General features: G+C 41.7%; 1 protein-coding gene across 1 annotated transcript; it reads right to left on the bottom strand.

Annotated features, from left to right (window-relative positions):
• Positions 1-401: 401 nt before the first annotated feature.
• LOC104115542 (uncharacterized) lies at positions 402-833 on the bottom strand. The gene has a single exon (XM_009626208.1). The coding sequence runs from the start codon at positions 831-833 to the stop codon at positions 402-404; it is 432 nt and encodes a 143-aa protein (XP_009624503.1).
• Positions 834-17,744: the final 16,911 nt, after the last annotated feature.

The following is a 17,744-nucleotide window of genomic DNA, read 5'->3' as shown; positions in this document are numbered from 1 at the left end:
CTACCACCTGGTTCTCATTTTCCAGCGCCTCAACTTCCTTCTTGATCTCACGATCTTCATCCTCTGTTGTGCTTGATTGACTAATGTATATCTCAAGTGAGTTAGCTACCCGATTATCCAGTTTGTGTTGTTCAGCTAACTCTCCCACCACATCTAGCTTAAGACAAGTATAGGCAGATGCCTCATCATACGGGTATTTCATCATTCTCTTTATTTGAAACACCACTTTTCGTTTCCCACTCGTAGTATGAGTTTTCCCTCATATATATCAAGAATAGCCCGGTCAGTATAAAGGAATGGTCTCCCCAGGATTAGAGGTACCTCCTTATTCTCTTCCATATCTACTACGATGAAATCTACAGGGAAAACAAATTTGTCTACCCTTACCAAAATATCCTTGATTATGCCCTCTGGTATGATCGTGGTCTGATCGTGGTCTGATCAGCCAGTTGCAAGGATACGGGCGCAGATTTGATCACTCCTAGCTCTCCTTCCAATTTCTTGAACACCGATAATGGCATCAAGTTAATGGATGCATCTGAATCGCACAAGGCTTTGTCAAAATTTTCGCTACCCAACGAATAAGGTATAGTGAAACTGCCAGGATCCCCACACTTCTTGGGAATTTTGTTTTGTAGAATGGCACTGTAGTAGGCATTGAGTTTGACTACTTTTGTTTCATCGAGCTTTCTTTTGCTTGAGAGGATTTCCTTCAGGAATTTTGCATAGGTTGGCATCTGCGTGAGCACCTCCGTGAACGGGACGTTCACATACAACTGTTTCAGCATCTCCAAGAATTTCCCAAAGCATTTGTCTAATTTCTCCCGCTTCATATTTTGAGAAAAAGGTAATAATGGTATGTGCTTGCTTTCCTCAACTGCGGTGTTCACCTTCTACTTATCACCATCCTTGATGCTAACATTCTCCTTGGGCAAAGATTCATCGATTTTCTGTTCTTCAGCTATCTTGGTTGAGTTGATCTCCTTCTCGTCCCTTGGTTTTGCCTTTGTCTCTACTAATATTTTCCCACTTATGAGAGACACAACTTTGATTGTCTCTTTTGGATTCTTTTCAGTGTCTGCCGGCAAAGTCCCCGGCGCCCGTTCTGACAACAATGTTGCAAGCTGCCCCATTTGTCTTTCTAGATTTTGGATGGCTGTGCCTTGCTCCTTGATAGCGGTCCCTTGAGTCTCAAGTTTCCCATCGAATTTATTTATAAATGCCTTCATTAGATCTTCTAAACCTGAGTTGTTGGGTTGTAGAGGTTGGTATGGTTGCCTCTGTTGAGTTTGGAAACCAGGAGGTCCTTGCACTGGTGCTCTGGGATTTTGCTGCTGCTATGAGTTCAAACTACCAGTTGAAGAACTCCATGAGAACCCTGGATGTCTCTACCCCATAGAATTGAAATTACCACCTCCTTGGTAGTTGCTTCTGTTGAAGTTCCCCACAACGTTGACTTCCTCTGTTGTAGCTTGACACTCATGTATCGGGTGTTCCAATCCACAAATATCACATCCCACTTGTAGTTTATTTTGCACCTGAGCTAGTGTCAGTTGCTTGATATCCTTAGCCATAGCTGCAATTTGGGCCTACATTGCTATCGAGGATTCTACTTGGTGCACCCCTGCTGATCTTTTTCGGTCTCCTTGATCAGTGGACCATTGTTCTGCGTCTTCAGATAGTTCATTAAGAAGAGTGACAATCTCTTCAAGAGTCTTCTTCATTAGAGGGCCTGCAACGACACTATTCAACAATTTCCTTGATGACAGGTTTAAACCGTCCCAGAAGTCCTGGAGTTGCATCCATTGCTCCATTCCGTTATGAGGGCACCTCTTCAATAGCTCCTTGAATCTTTTCCATTCCTAGAACACTGTCTCCCCATCACACTGGCTAAAATTGTGAACCTCTTTCCTCATTCGTCCAGTCTTAGCGGCAGAGAAATATTTTTCTAAGAACTTGGTCGTCATCTCCTCCCATGTACGGATTGACCCTGTGGGCAGACTTCTCAACCACTACTTTGCATTATCCTTAAGAGAGAATGGGAATGCTCTGAGGTAGATGGCATCATGTGATGCTCCATTGCAATGGAATGTGTTCATAATTTCATCAAAGTCCATCAGATGGTTGTTGGTTGTACACCGGTCTGGCATAATCTCCTAACGACCTCTCAAGTCTAGGAGCTGCATTTTCAAATTCATCTTCTATCACGTTTAGATTTGGATTGAACCTTCGCTCCCCGTTGATCATTTCATCCGCAATTCTGGCTGCTTCAGCTGCTAACCGTGCTTCCCGTTACTGAGTCGCCTCTCTCACAGCTAGGTCCACTACCTCTTTATTTTTTACCATTGTATTTTGAGTTGAAGGCTGACCCAATAACAATCCACTCGATCCTTTCTCTCTTCTCAACTGCCTCAGGTGCTTGTTTAACTCTGGGTCGTATGACACCAAGTCCTTTGAGAAGGATCGAGTCATACACCGCTGAACATAACATGTTGCCTGCACACAGATGAGAAGAGCATAAAAAAGAAAAATAAAAAAAAGTTGTTCCTGAATTAGCACTGAAAATTAATTTAAACACTATTAATTTCCAATCCCCGGCAACGGCGCCAAAATTTAACGAGCGCAAAACCGGTGTATAAAACTTAGGCTCGCTAGTCAAAAATAGTATAGTATTAAATCGTCTCCACAGGGATTGATTTAACTAATGTTCTAATAAATCTTTAGTTAAACACTATCCAGAATAATAAACCTTTGATTGATGTTATTATCGACTACAAATAAAATTAAGATTATCCATTATAATAAACTAATGGCACTTTAATGATTAAGGAGCAACGATTTAATATCAGGGTGAGAAGTAAGGGTTGTGACAAGATATGTGACCAACTATTGTTACGGGTAACTCTGGGTTAAGTTCATTCTTAACTTCTATTGACTCCTTCGATTTCAACAGATGATTAGGCTACCTTAGGGATTCAAACTCTTCTTCCGAATGAATGAGAGTTCCCTTAATCCACCTAATAATAGGTCTTATGAACATATGTACAAACACAATGAATGAATGATCCTTCGAAGGACACCTATTGATTATTCTTCTAAACTAGGTTATTTGATAACTCTCTAAGCTCTTTCGATTACCTAGAAAAGGTGTAAAATTAACCTAAACGATATGGCACAATGCAAATTGCAGCAACACTTCTCTTTCGATTAAAGTAAAACCACAATAAACCTTGCAATAAAATTAATAACTCATTCAATGAATCGGGGCAATTAACAGAGAGTAAAACCTAAAGCAATAGTCAAATCACAACATCCGTCAATAACCCTAAGCAAGATTACTCCATAATGGAAAAAGTATTCATCACAAAAGTATTAGAAGAACAAGAAGACATTACAATTCCCAAATTCAAACAAACTTCCGTATTGAATGAATTGGATCAAGTCTTTTGCATTTTCGTTGTTTCTTTTCTTCCTTCTTCTCTCCCAAAAGTTGCTCTAAAAATCCAAGATATCCTCTTTTAGACGAGCTGGGCTTCATATAGGTCAGAGGAGTCGCCTCCGAAATTATAAAAATAGGCTTGGAAAATTTTTCGGAATAGACGTGTGCAGTCGCGCACCTGGGCAGGTGACCGCGCATGTGGCCGTGCATATTGGACAGTGTTCTGCTCCACTTGCGCGCTCAGTACGCGATCGCACACCTAGGTGGCTTCCTGTTCCATTCGCCGTTTCTCTTCATTAAGTGCATTATTGTCCGTTGATCCTCGATTATGATCTCAACTTAATCCATGGGCTTTTACTCAGACTTCAAAGCTCTAGACTAGCTCGAATTGGCTCCAAAACCTCATCGTAACTCGGAATCGCTTCTACAAAGCATAAATCACACACTCAATACAAAATAATACCATTTAAAGCTCAAACACTAGTAAAATGCAGCAAATTAGAATGTAATTAATGGCCAAAATACGCAATTATAGCCTACCATCATTCAACCTGATCTCATTAGAATATGAAACTTTGATGGGTCACTGACCCCACTCATGAATATACGTGTGAGTTATAAAATTCAAGAAAAATTATCGCACGAATACGCACAACGCGGAAGAAATCTGTAAAGGAAAGTACAATTTTTATGGCTAATCAAGTAGCTCATTAAGTATCTAAAATAGCAAGTCTGATACTCTACACTAGTCTAGTCTCAGGTTAAATGGAAATTAAAGCATTTGAATAGGCAAGAATAACTGAAATAGTACAATTAAAGCATGACGTGAGTCTAAGTCTACCCGGATATAATCAGGAATTCTAGCATATGCACAGACTCTCGTCACCTCATACACGTGTATCTCCCACGACATGTAGCACATAATAGATATAACACCTATGGTGTAAATTTCCCCTAAAAAGGTTAGACAAGAGACTTGCCTCGCTCCAAAATCCGATATCCGGCTCCAACGCCTCTCTAACTCCTTAAACCGATGCCAAACGATCCGAAACTAATAAAACAACTTGCAAACCAACCAAAATATACTCCAATACTTGTAATTTAATAATTTGTGACAATTCTCAACTCCGCTCGAAAAGTCAACAAGGTCAACGCCCGAACCCACGTACCGAGATTCCAAATATTATCGAAAATAAGTATTACCCTTAACTTATATAGTATATATCCAAAAAATTATCCAATTTCATCCACAGATTGAACCTCAAATGAAAGATTTACCATTTCTCATCTTTGGGGGCTAAAAACCCTAATTTCTACAATTCAAAGACGGATAAAAATAATAATCAATAAAACTAATCATGGAAAAATATTAAAATAAAGGTCATATATTTAACCCTTTGTTGAGACGAGAACAACGCCGTGAAAATCACCTCAAACAGAGCTCTAGAACTCAAGATATGCTCAAAATATTAAAATTCTCGATTTAAAACACTATCCAAATGATTTTTGTTCATCGCTTTCACGAGAGACCTTCGCGTTCGCGAAGAGCAATTTTTTGCATTGACCTGTCAACCTAGAAATCCTTCTTCGCGTTCGCAGAACCTCTCTTGCATTTGCGAAGAACAAAAGTTCGCACCAGAAACCAGCAATCTTTCCCGATACGGAAATGGGCATAACTCTCTCATACGACCTCGGAATTCGACGATTCTTGTTGCTATGGTTCTGTAATTACGATACGGATCTAATGATTCAATTTAATCATATATCAAAGGTTATTTTCTCAATATAGTACCCTTTATGCCGAAAGAAACGATGCTGAAACATCAAATAAGAGCGCAACACAACCCAAACACATCCGAAACATACCCGAGGCCTCCGGGACCCCGCCCAATCACACAAACCAGTCCCAAAATATAACACGAACCTACTCGAGACCTCAAATCATACCAAACAACATCAAAACTATGAATCGCACATCAATTCAAGCCTAATGAACATTTAAACTTCTAAAAATCATGTCGAACCATACCAAATCATCCCGGAATGACCTCAAATTTTGCATGCAAGTTCAAAATGACACAACAAATCTATACCAACTCCTGAAACTATAATCTGTATCCGATATCAATAAAGTCAACTCTCGGTCAAACCTATCAACCTTCAATCTTTCAACTTTTGCCAAAAAGTACCAGGTCAATTATGGACTTTCAAATCTAAATCTGGACATACGGCTAAGTACGAAATTATCATCCGGACCTAATGGAACTGTCAAAACTCCGATCCGAGGTCGTTTACCCAAAAGTCAATGGTCAACTCTTCCAAATTAAAGCTTCTGAATTGAGAATTAGTCTTCCAAACCAACTTTGATCTTCCCGAAAATCTAATCCGACTACACGTGCAAGTCATAATACATTAAGTGAAGCTACTCACAGTCTCGAACCGCCGAACGATACGGTAGAGCTTAAAAACCGATCGGGTCGTTATATTCTCCCCCACTTAAACATACGTTTGTCCTCGAACGTACCAAGAGTCGTTCCATAGTTGCCCAAAATCATTGTTTAGCACCTCATGCACCTACCCGTGCCACCACAACCCATATGAGCATATTAGCTCAAGCCAGATTGAAGATCCTTCCGGCTACCTTAGCCCACAAGCCTTAAAACCAAATTCCAACATCTGGAATTCTCTACCAGGTTTGATTCTAACATACGCACGTTGTATCAATCTCAACACAATATACCAAAACATGATCATACACCCATGCTGAATTCGCGCAGTGCACCGCATAATTCGTATGCTCGTAATAACAACCTCGAACCACAATAGCTGCAAATTTACGAAGCTGATGCCTGTCATAAATGCATATAAGTCTTGTTCCAACCCTCAAAATACTGTAATGATGTAAGAGATGTGTAGAAACTCATAACTACCTACCAAATCAATAACTCATGGAGTCTCTCCGCTTGGCGAAAACCATTGCCTCATTCTGAACTGATTAGTGAAATTTCTCCTTTAATATACATTATATAAATCTGATTGCACTAATTCCAGGTCCAACAACCTCGTCTCACCCAATACAAGCTGCTGGGGCAATAATCGACCTCAAACACTGTCTAAAATCTCATATGACGCTATCAATGCGCCAACAAGCCACAACTCGAATATGACCAATAAGGAATCACGAACCTGAGTACAAGACTATCCGGCCCGCGCAACGTACTAAACCAACCAAACCAATGCTATGAACTTATCTCAAAGATAAAAAAACAAGGCACACAAAATAAATGTAAGGAACCGTACTCAACATCTCACTGTTGCGGCGTGCAACCCGATCCACACATGATACCGTTGCAGCGTGCAACCCGTTCCAAACATGATACTCGTGGCGGTGTGCCGCCCGATCCACACATAACAATCAATAAGGAAATACCCACCAAGCCATAATGCTCGTACCCACAAAACATACGTATATCAACAACAAGTATGCCAAGTGTATAACATTACTCTAGCTATACGAGCCCAAGCACGACTAAGATACAATAAATGTCCTGTATCTCGAGGGCCATATTGCTCCTATAAACTTTGGACTATGATCACTTAAAATAAGGTTCTATTAAGTTTCGGTGTCCTATGAAAGAAGATCAAGAGGTCACAACGGACAGAAGAAAATGGGAATAAGTCTGATAATGGAATTGTGGAATTAAATCATGTGGAAAAGAGAGGTGACAGCATGTGGTAGGTAAAGCTCTCCCGTTGGATATATACTCTTTCCCAACGGCGCAATGCAAGCTGTTACAGACCATAGATCAATTGGCATTTGATTGTGAAGATATTTTCGAGCCGAAAAAAAGAAGAAATATATATGTTTAATTGTTCCCAATTTTTTTTATTATATATATATATATATATATATATATATATATATATATATATATATATATATATACACACACTTTTTAGTAGTAACATGAAAAGTAGAGTCGATCGAATGACCAATTTTATATTTTGCCCCCGATAATCAACATATTTAGAATTTTGGTCCAATATTTCCATGCCATGGGGGGGGGGGGGGGAAATCTTGTTTCAGGCCTTCACTTCAAATAGAGCTCCAACTTAAGGGTAATTTTAAACTATAGTCAAAAGTTGAGAGGTAACTTTGATGTTTTGTCTAAAAGAATTTGGACTCATAGAATCTATTTATTTCGTGTTGAAGCTTCATTAATGACAAGTGCAAATACGAGACAATTTGTTAAATGTAAAAGTATAATAATTTTTTTTTTGAGTAATTTCGGATAATATAGTAAAAATACTGTCAAGTTTCTAGCATTGATGGTCAACACATTTAAACGTTAATATACATTAAAATATCCCCCTTTACAATTGCTTTTAAATCTGTAATAAGCTTCTTACAAGGGAGTTTGATTAAATTTTTATCCCAAGTACACATAATAACTTTTGTTAAGGATCGAAATTGAGAATCTAACACAAGATTCTACTTGCTATCGTGCAATGCTGAGTTGTTTAAATTTGATAGTCTAAAAACTTAAACGCATTATATATTTTTTCTTCTTTCATTTTTATGCTTAAGTTTAAGGAGAAACAAAGAAAACCGACCCTTGATTCGGCATGTATATTCACTGCTGTTCTTATGAATTGATGATCATTAGGAAAACAATTACATAACCATGTTCGACAACAAAGTCCCGAAAATATATTTTATGCAAAGACAAGGGGACAGCATTAATTAACTTAGGCATGTAATTACTTTTGATAATTAAAATGTGATGGAAGAAAAAAAAAACTACTACTAAATATCGTCTCTTTAGGAGTTTGAAAAAAGAGAAAATATTAAAAAAATCAGATATACATTTTAGAACTTATTTTTCAACTCAGAATCAACATTATCTATATTTTAGATCCACTACTGTCTTCCTTCATATCTCCGAGTTCTTTAAAACCCATCAATTTTCCAATGCACTTTTTTTCCCATCTATGGTACAATGTGGTCACCTAAGTTTCTCCGAGAAACCCTTTTTAGGGTTTCAAAATTTGGTTTTACAGTGAAAAGAAAATATGCTCAACTAAAGTGTAACATGTTGGTGCCTCTCTTGTTTAGCCTTTTCCAATACCCATCATAAACAGGTCATAATGATTTCTCGTATAGCTTTTATTTATTTATTTATATATGTATTTCTATAAATGTTTCTTACTTCAAATGATCAAGGAAAAATAAAAATCTAAATCAAACCGAAAAGATTAAAGAATGTTTTATCCTTTCATTTTCTGACCGAAGAATAGAATAGTTTGCTGGCCTCAATTTAGTATTTTATTACTATTATTAGTTAATGGTAAAAACTTACTCGAATCCAAAATTTATACATGTGTACGGTCGAAATCGAGCTAGCCTACGACATGGCAGGTCAAGAACATGATAACCACTGAAGATCGACCCCGAGTCCCACTGAGCTAGAACCCGGGGTCATAATGCCTGCCTTCGAGAATATTGAGTCTGTAATCCCGCAGTCGACCTTAGCCTCGATCGAGCTCGAAGAAACGTTGTTAGCATAACCAACAGAAGGCCAAAATATCTATGACCGGTCGGATATTACGGTGGGAATCTCGGCACGTATCAACAAGGCACCGACAATCATCAAATCAAGAGATTTTTTACCTTTTATAGAATTGTACCTAAGGTAGGACTCTTTTATTATATAAAGGGGGTTTGATAATTTATTAGACATATTGAAACACGCATTCCAAAGCTATATATCATTATTATTTTAAGCTCTTGTTCCTCTGTATCCTGGCACCGATCGAAGCGTACCTGATTCGAGGCTGATTAACCTCCCAAGGCTAAGATCGTTCAATTCATGTGGTTTGCATTTACTTTATCATTATTTATTTCAATTGCAATCTAATTTATCGTTTTGTGTCAAGTTAGTCCACGTATCCTTAAAACCACTTACAAATTCAATTGTTATCCGATTTTGAGTGTAAAGTTTGGCGCCCACCGAGGGGCCAAGGATAATAGTTGTTATTTGATACAAATCTCCTTAACACACATTACTTTACACTTGTTCTTGAAGTGTCTTTAATTTCAGGTTAAAACTCAAAATGTCAAACTCTCAATCAGCACCCCTACATGTTGACAACGAGTCCGGCCATCACGGTGAAAATAACAATATAGCGCCATGTGACGAGGTACCGCCCGTTGATCCTATCGGAATTCCGACTGCGGGTCTGATTGATGCTAATTCACATGTGGCTATCGATGCAAACTTGCCTACCGACCCCGAGAATAGCGTCTGTGGTGGAGCCCGATCGGCAACTCAAAACACACAAAATATTGGAGGAGACGGGATCAGTTTACGGGTGATCTTTGAAATGTTGCAGGCTCAACAAGCGGCGATAGCTCAGCTACAGAACCAAAGTCGTGCACCGAGCAGGGTTGAACCCGATCTACCAGTCACCTGCAGGGATAAACCGGTCGCAGAAAGGTCAAATAAACATGAATCGGGGGCTAACAATCATAAAGATGCTCGAAGAGCTGACAAAACAGATAGAATCGGGGGAGAAGAAAATCGAAGCTAATAACAAAAAGGTGGAAACCTACAATTCCAGGGTAGACCAGATTCTAGGAGCACCGCCAATATTGAAAGGCCTGGATTCTACGAAGTTCATGCAAAAACTTTTTCCTCCAAGCGCGACTCCGAAGCCGATCCCTAAAAAATTCCTCATTCCCGAGACTGCTAAGTATAACAGAACGACCGACCCAAATGAGCATGTAACCTCTTACACATGTACCATCAAAGGGAACGACTTGGAGGATGATGAGATCGAGTGTGTCCTATTGAATAAGTTCGGAGAGACCTTGTCAAAAGGGGCTATGATATAGTATCACAACTTACCTACTAATTCTATTAATTCATTTGCTATGCTTGTGGGTTCTTTCGTGAAAGCACACGCCGGGGCCATCAAGGTCGAAACCAGGAAATCAGACCTTTTCAAAGTAAATCAGAAGGATAACGAGATGCTCAAAGAGTTCGTGTCCCGATTTCAAATGGAACGAATGGGCCAGCCACCTGTCGCTGATGATTGGGCCATTCAGGCTTTCACTCAAGGGCTCAACGTTCGAAGCTTAGTGGCTTCATAACAGTTAAAACAAAATCTAATAGAAAATCCGGCCGTTACTTGGGCCGACGTGCATAACAGGTATCAATCAAAGATCAAAGTGGATGATGATAAACTCGGGGCCCCTTCGAGGTCTGTTTATCCCGTCAGAAACATCGACAGAGTCAAGAGAGACATCGATCGTGAACCAAGACCAAATAGGGATCTGTACCATCCATATAATGGAGACCGAAGAAGCAGTAGGTCCGGGCATAGCTCTATGAGAAACTAAAGGAGAAGTGACCGAGGTCAGAGCAACCGGAGACTCATGAGCAAAAACAGCTTCGATAGGCCCATGGGGCCTAAAGAAGCACCGAGGTTATCATAATACAACTTTAATGTCGATACTGCCGCCATTGTATCAGCTATCAGAAGCATCAAAGATTCCAAATGGCCTTGACCTCTATAATCTGATCCAACCCAAAGGGATCCTAACCATATATGTAAATATCACTGCACACACGGCCACATAACGGAGGATTGCTGACAGTTGAGAGAGGAAGTAGCCTGACTATTCAACAACTGGCATCTTCGAGAGTTCCTAAGCGATCGAGCCAAGAATCATTTCAGGAATAAGGATTCTAACAAACAGACCGAACAAGAAGAACCTCAACACATCATTAACATGATCATTGGTGGGGTCGATGTCCCTCAGGGGCCGATGTTGAAATGCACCAAGTGTCCATCACGAGGGAGAAACGAACTCGAGATTACATAACGAAAGGAACTTTATCTTTCAACGACGAAGACGCGGAGAGATCACGCAGCCCATAATGATGCACTGGTAATATTTGTACTCGTAAATAAAATTCGAGTTAAACGTGTGTTAATTGATCCAGGTAGCTCGGCGAACATTATCCGATCGAGGGTCCTGGAGTAGCTCGGTCAACAAGATCAAATCGTGCATGCAGTCCGAGTTCTAAACGGATTCAACATGGCATGTGAAACCACTAAGGGTGAGATAACATTACCGGTGAACACCACCGGGACTATCCAGGAAGCTAAGTTTTATGTAATCGAAGAAGACATGAGATACAAGGCTTTGCTCGGAAGGCCATGGATCTACAACATGAGGTAAGTACCCTCAACTCTGCACCAAGTGTTAAAATTCCCAATACCAAGTGGAATTAAAACAATCTACGGAGAACAGCCAGCCGCAAAGGAGATGTTTGCGGTCGAAGAGGCGATCCCGATATCCGCACTTGCAAAGACAAAAAGGGTTGAGTTCGGTCACAAAGCCAGAAACTAAATAGCAATTACTGACACCAGCCCCGACCCAATAGGAGAAACAGCGGACTGATGAAGACGATGATTATGATTACGGGGTACCCAGGTCTTTTATAGCCCCTGATGATTCCGATGCCACTAGACGGTCGAGGAGCTGGAACAGGTCATATTGGTCGAGCACCTACCTGATCGAAAGGTATACCTGGGCACGAGGTTAAATCCCGAGCTCAGGAAAAAACTCATTTAGTTTCTTATAGCTAACATAGATTGTTTCTCTTGGTCCCACTTTGACATGACAGGGATCCCGCCAGAAATAACCACTCATAATCTAAGCCTGGACCCGAAATCCCATCCGGTGAAGCAGAAGAGGAGACCCCAGTCCGAGATCAAACATGTTTTCATCAAGGACGAGGTATTTAGACTCGTTAAAATAGGTTAAATTTGGGAGGTTAAATACCCGGATTGGTTAGCGAACGTAGTGGTAGTCCCTAAAAAAGGGAACGAATTAAGAATGTTTGTAGACTGTAAGGATGTGAATAAGGCATGTCCCAAGAACTCTTTCCTTTTTCCCAACATTGATCGCATGATCGATGCCACAGCCGGCCAAGAGATCCTCAGTTTTCTCGATACCTACTCCGGGGACAACCAAATACGGATGGACTCGGGTGACCAGGAAAAGACCTCTTTCATCACTAAATACGACACCTACTGCTATAACGTGATGCCATTCGGGTTAAAAAATGCCGGTACCACTTACCAACGCCTAGTAAATCGGATATTCGAAGAATAAATAGGAAAATCAATGGAGGTTTATATTGAGGATATGTTGGTTAAGTCCTTGGGAGCAGAGGACCGTTTAAAATATTTGCAGAAAACCTTCAGCATATCAAAGAAATACAATATGAAGCTAAACATGGAGAAATGTACGTTTAGAGTTGGTCATGTAAATTCCTCGGATTAATGGTATCCGACCGAGGAATCGAGATCAACCCGGCAAGATCAAAGTCATCGAAGATATCACGGTTGTGGACAATGTGAAGGTCGTGCAAAGATTAACCGGGCGCATAGCCGCCCTTGGGCAATTCATCTCGAGATCCTCTGCCAAGAGCCACCAGTTCTTCACATTATTGAAGAAGAAGAATAACTTCTCATGGACCCCGGAGTGCCAACGGGCCTTGGAGGAACTCAAGCGGTATCTATCGAGCCCACCGATGCTCCACACGCCGAAGATAGACGAACAACTATACTTGTACTTGGAAATATCAGAGATAGCGATAAGTGGAGTCCTGGTCCGGGAAGAGCAAGGTACGCAATTTCCAATTGACTATGTTAGGAGGACCCCAGGTGAGGCCGAAACTAGGTATCTTCACCTAGAAAAGATGGCGCTCGCTTTGCTAAGCGCTTCTAGAAAGCTAAAACCATACTTCCAGTGTCACCTCATATATGTCGTGACTACTTACCCATTAAGGAATGTTATGCATAAGCCCAAGCTCTAGGCCCGGTTGGCCAAATGGGCTGTGGAAATCAGTGGGTACGATATTGAATATCGACCCCAGACCGCCATTAAGTCTCAAATTTTGGCAGACTTTGTGGCTGACTTTACGCCGGCCTTAATACCCGAGGTCGAAAGAGAGTTATTAATCAACTCAGGAACCTCCTCGGGAATCTGGACCCTCTTTACGGACGGCGCCTCGAACACAAAAGGGTCTGGACTTGGCATCGTATTGAAGCCACCAACAAGCAATATATTTAGATAATCTATTAGGACTGTGAAATTGACTAACAATGAGGCTGAGTGTGAGGCCATGATCGCAGGTCTCGAACTAGCCAAAAGCTTGGGGGCAGAGGTAATTGAATCTAAATGCGACTCCCTCTTTGTGGTAAACCAAGTTAATGGGACGTTTGAGGTTAGAGAAGAACGAATGCAAAGGTACCTGGATAAATAGCAGGTAACATTACATCGATTCAAAGAATGGACTTTGCAACACATACCTCGGGATCAAAATAGTGAGGCTGATGCCCTCGCTAACCTAGGGTCATCGGTCGAGGACAACGAGTTCAACTCGGGGGTAGTAGTACAACTTACGAGATCGGTAGTGGAAGAAGGTCATGCCGAGATTAACTCAACGAGCCTAACCTGGGGCTGGAGAAATAAATATATAGAATACCTAAAGATCGGAAAACTGCCTTCCGATCCAAATGAATCAAGGGCCTACGTTCAAAGGCAGCCCGGTTTAGCTGTCCGAAGACGGAACCCTGTTCAGAAGAACATTCGATAGCCCACTCACGATATGTCTAGGATCAGGGACACTGAGTACGTTTTGAGGGAAATCCACAAAGGCACTTGTGGAAATCATTTAGGTGCCGAATCATTGGTTCGAAAAGTGACCAGAGTCGGCTACTACTGGATCGATATGGAAAAGGACGCGAAGGAGTTCGTACGAAAATGTGATGAATGTCAAAGCACGCTCCGATAATTCATCGACCCGGGGAGCTACTGCATTCGAATTTGTCGCCATAGTCGTTCATGAAGTGAGGAATGGATATCGTTGGCCCCCTTCCGTGGGCACCCGGTAAGGCTAAATTTATAATATTTATGACTGACTATATTTCTAAGTAGGTAGAAGCCCAGGCATACGAGAAGGTCAGGGAGAAGGAAGTCATCGATTTCATTTGGGACCACATCATATGCTGATTCGGAATGCCGATAGAGATCATGTGCGATAACGGGAAACAATTCATCGGCAGCAAAGTTAGCAAGTTTCTCGAAGATCATAAGATCAAAAGGATCCTATCAACACCCTACTACCCTAGTGGTAATGGACAATCATAATCGACTAATAAAATCATACTCCAAAACCTCAAGAAGAGACTGACCGATGCCAAAGGAAAATGGAAGGAAATCCTGCCCGAAACTTATGGGCATACCGTACGACCTCGAACTCCAGTACCAGGTCCAACCCGTTCTCACTGGTTTATGGCGCCAAAACTCTAATACCAATCAAAGTCGGAGAACCAAGTCTCAGATTCCAATATGCAGCCAAGGAGTCGAACGACGAGGCTATGAACACGAGCCTATATCTATTAGATGAAAGGCGCAAAACATCCCTTGTTCGGTTGGCTACATAAAAATAGCAGATCGAGAGATGATATAATCGAAGGGCCAACCTTAGACATTTCAATTTTGGGGACTTAGTGTTAAGGAAGGTCACACTAAACACCCGGAACCCAAACGAAGGAAAGCTGGGGCCGAACTGGGAAAGACCTTATCAAATTATCGATATCACCGGTAAAGGATCGTACAAGCTTAGAACAACGAACGATGAGAAACTACTGAACAACTGGCACAAAACTTGTACACATGTGTAACTATTACGCACAAGAATAAAAAGAAGTTTCTACCTTGCGGATAAATATCTTGTCCCTTAAGAATTTCTCTTTTTATTTTTTATCACCAAGAATTTCCTACATCCGATCCATTAAAGGTATCGAGCCCAAGGGCCGCCTTTACCTGGGTTCAAACGATCACTCCCAATCGGGGACTGCCGTCCAAAAATAAACTCGGACGGCTTGGGATGAGAAAGCCCGAGGGCACAAGACCTATTAGGCAACGCCTGAATCTTAAAGGCTACGACCATCCCTATTCAGAAACTGTTATCTTAGGCAACCCCGGATAACTCGGGGTAACAAGCCCACTGAGCAGCACCCGAACTAAAGGCTACGACCATATTAAAATGGCCCGGAGACGTCCGAGACCCGTAACAAAAAAAAGGCCTTCAAAATTTCATAACCAGTTCTAAAGACTATCTTCGGCAAACTATAATCTAAAAAATTATAAGTACTTTGGGGGGAAAAGTTTCTGTCATATCGAACCCCCATGATTCCTTAAACAAAATAATGTCTAAGGCAAGGCTTGTTCGAACCCCCGAACATGACTTAACTATTTTATGCTAAGGTATTTCGATCTTTGCAAAGCATATTGAATAAAGAAAAGGAAAGCGAAATTCTTAAGCTGCCGAAGGGAAAAACAAAGCCTTGTATATTATATACAGTCTTTAAAAAGGCCAAATAGCCCTAACAAAAATACTAAAGTACACAAATACAAAAAATAAAAAACAAAAAAGGAAAGTTTTTTACAAAAGCGTCAAAATAGCCTAGTCTTCTCCACCCCCGGGTCCATCATCGGAACCCTCAGAGTCTTCTTCTTCTTCTTCTTCTTCTTCTGAGTAGGCAAACTTCTTGGCCTCGGCCTCGAGCCCCTTAACGGCTTTGATCTCGGCTGATAGATCGAAACCCCGAGCATGAATCTCCTCGAGGGCCTCTCTTCGCGACTGTCGCTTCTCATAATCAACAACGTCCTTCAACCGGTCCTGGGCTGCCTCGGCATCGGCCTTATATTGGGCCACCATCTCGTCGGCATCGGCTTTAACCACAACAGCTATTGACTTGGCCGTTTCAAGTTCCTTGGCCATAATTTTTCGATCATAGGCAGCCGAACTTAGCCTAGAGTGGAGCTCTTCAAACTTTTTGGCTTGCACCTCGACCTTTTCCTTTGCTGCTCGAAGCTGGACCTCGGCCGAAGTCATTTGCACCTGAGCAACCTATTTTTTTGAGGCTAGACGATCCATCATGCCCCTTCATTCGTCGGTCTCGGCCTTGACAGCATCCATCTTAGCTCGCAGTTGATCGATCCGATCAATTGTTTATTGGACCTGCGGATTCCGACCGTTAGTCACCGATCTTAGCTCTTCATCACTAACCTCAAATATTTTTACCTGCTCGACCAAGTCGGTATGCTCCTTTCGAGCCACCTCCATCTCAGCTCGGAGGCTCTTAACCTCCCTTTCACGTTGCTCACTGAGAAGTTTGTACATATTTCTCTTCTCTGTGAGCTCTTTGACTTCGACCTCGAGGAGACTCAACTTTTCCCGATATCAGAGGAAGGTCTCGTGGTGAAGCATCGAGGCCTGCGAATACAAGAAAAAATATTAAGATCATTAAGTAACCAAACTGGAAAATGAAAAGGTTTGGTAACACCTTACCCGATCCAATGCCTGCTGTGCTTTGTTGAACAAGCATGGAGATTTCACCCCGTTTATCTTTGACTGGTCTTTTTCAGTCACCAGGCACCGGAGGTAACTAGCTACCCCAATAGGTGCAGAAAGGACTCGGGCGTCCTCCGAAACATAGATAATGATCGACCGCTTCCGATTGGGATCAGCACTCGGGGTAAGGAATCGGTTGACCAACCTCGGGCTCGAGCTAGATCCACTTGTTCCCGAGGGTGGACTTCTTCTTGGTACTTCCAAATCACCCAAACCGATAACATCCTCTGTGGCAATAGAGTCCATGCCATCAAAATAGCTTTGGAGGGGATCGTTCGCTCCTTGGACCCCCTCGTTTGAACGCTCATTCACCGCTTGAGCTTTACCAAACATTGAGTCCATGAACGAAGGTGATCACGTTATATCGATGACACCAGGTGGAGCAGAACCGACGTCTTGAGGGTCCTCGACCCTCACTGATGTGTCGACCTCTTGAGTTTGGGAAGGATTGGCCTCTATCGGGGCCCCCTTTGGTTGATGCCCGTTCTTCATTGACCGATGTCTCCCGGGCCACTAATATTTCCTCCTCTACAGACTCGTCCCTGAGCCGGTAGAGGGAGTCCAAATCAAGTATTCGGGAGCTGGAAGTTTCTTTTGGCTTGTGGATAAGCCTTCTCTTTGGTTTCTTTTTCTCTGAGCTCGGAGAACTCGGAGCCCTTTTTCTCTTCTTCTCTTCACCCTGTTTCGGAGTAGGGGACTCAGTGGGAAAATCGTCACTACTGGATGGGGTCCTCATTTGGACATCCTTGGATAAACCTGCAGAAGGAAATAAAACAAGTAAGGACTTAATCATGCAAAGGGGA

Source organism: Nicotiana tomentosiformis, chromosome 1 (assembly GCF_000390325.3).
Source record: "Nicotiana tomentosiformis chromosome 1, ASM39032v3, whole genome shotgun sequence".
Taxonomy (NCBI): Eukaryota; Viridiplantae; Streptophyta; class Magnoliopsida; order Solanales; family Solanaceae; genus Nicotiana; species Nicotiana tomentosiformis.
Note: the sequence above shows the minus strand (reverse complement) of the source record. Positions and strands in the feature narration are given on the sequence as shown.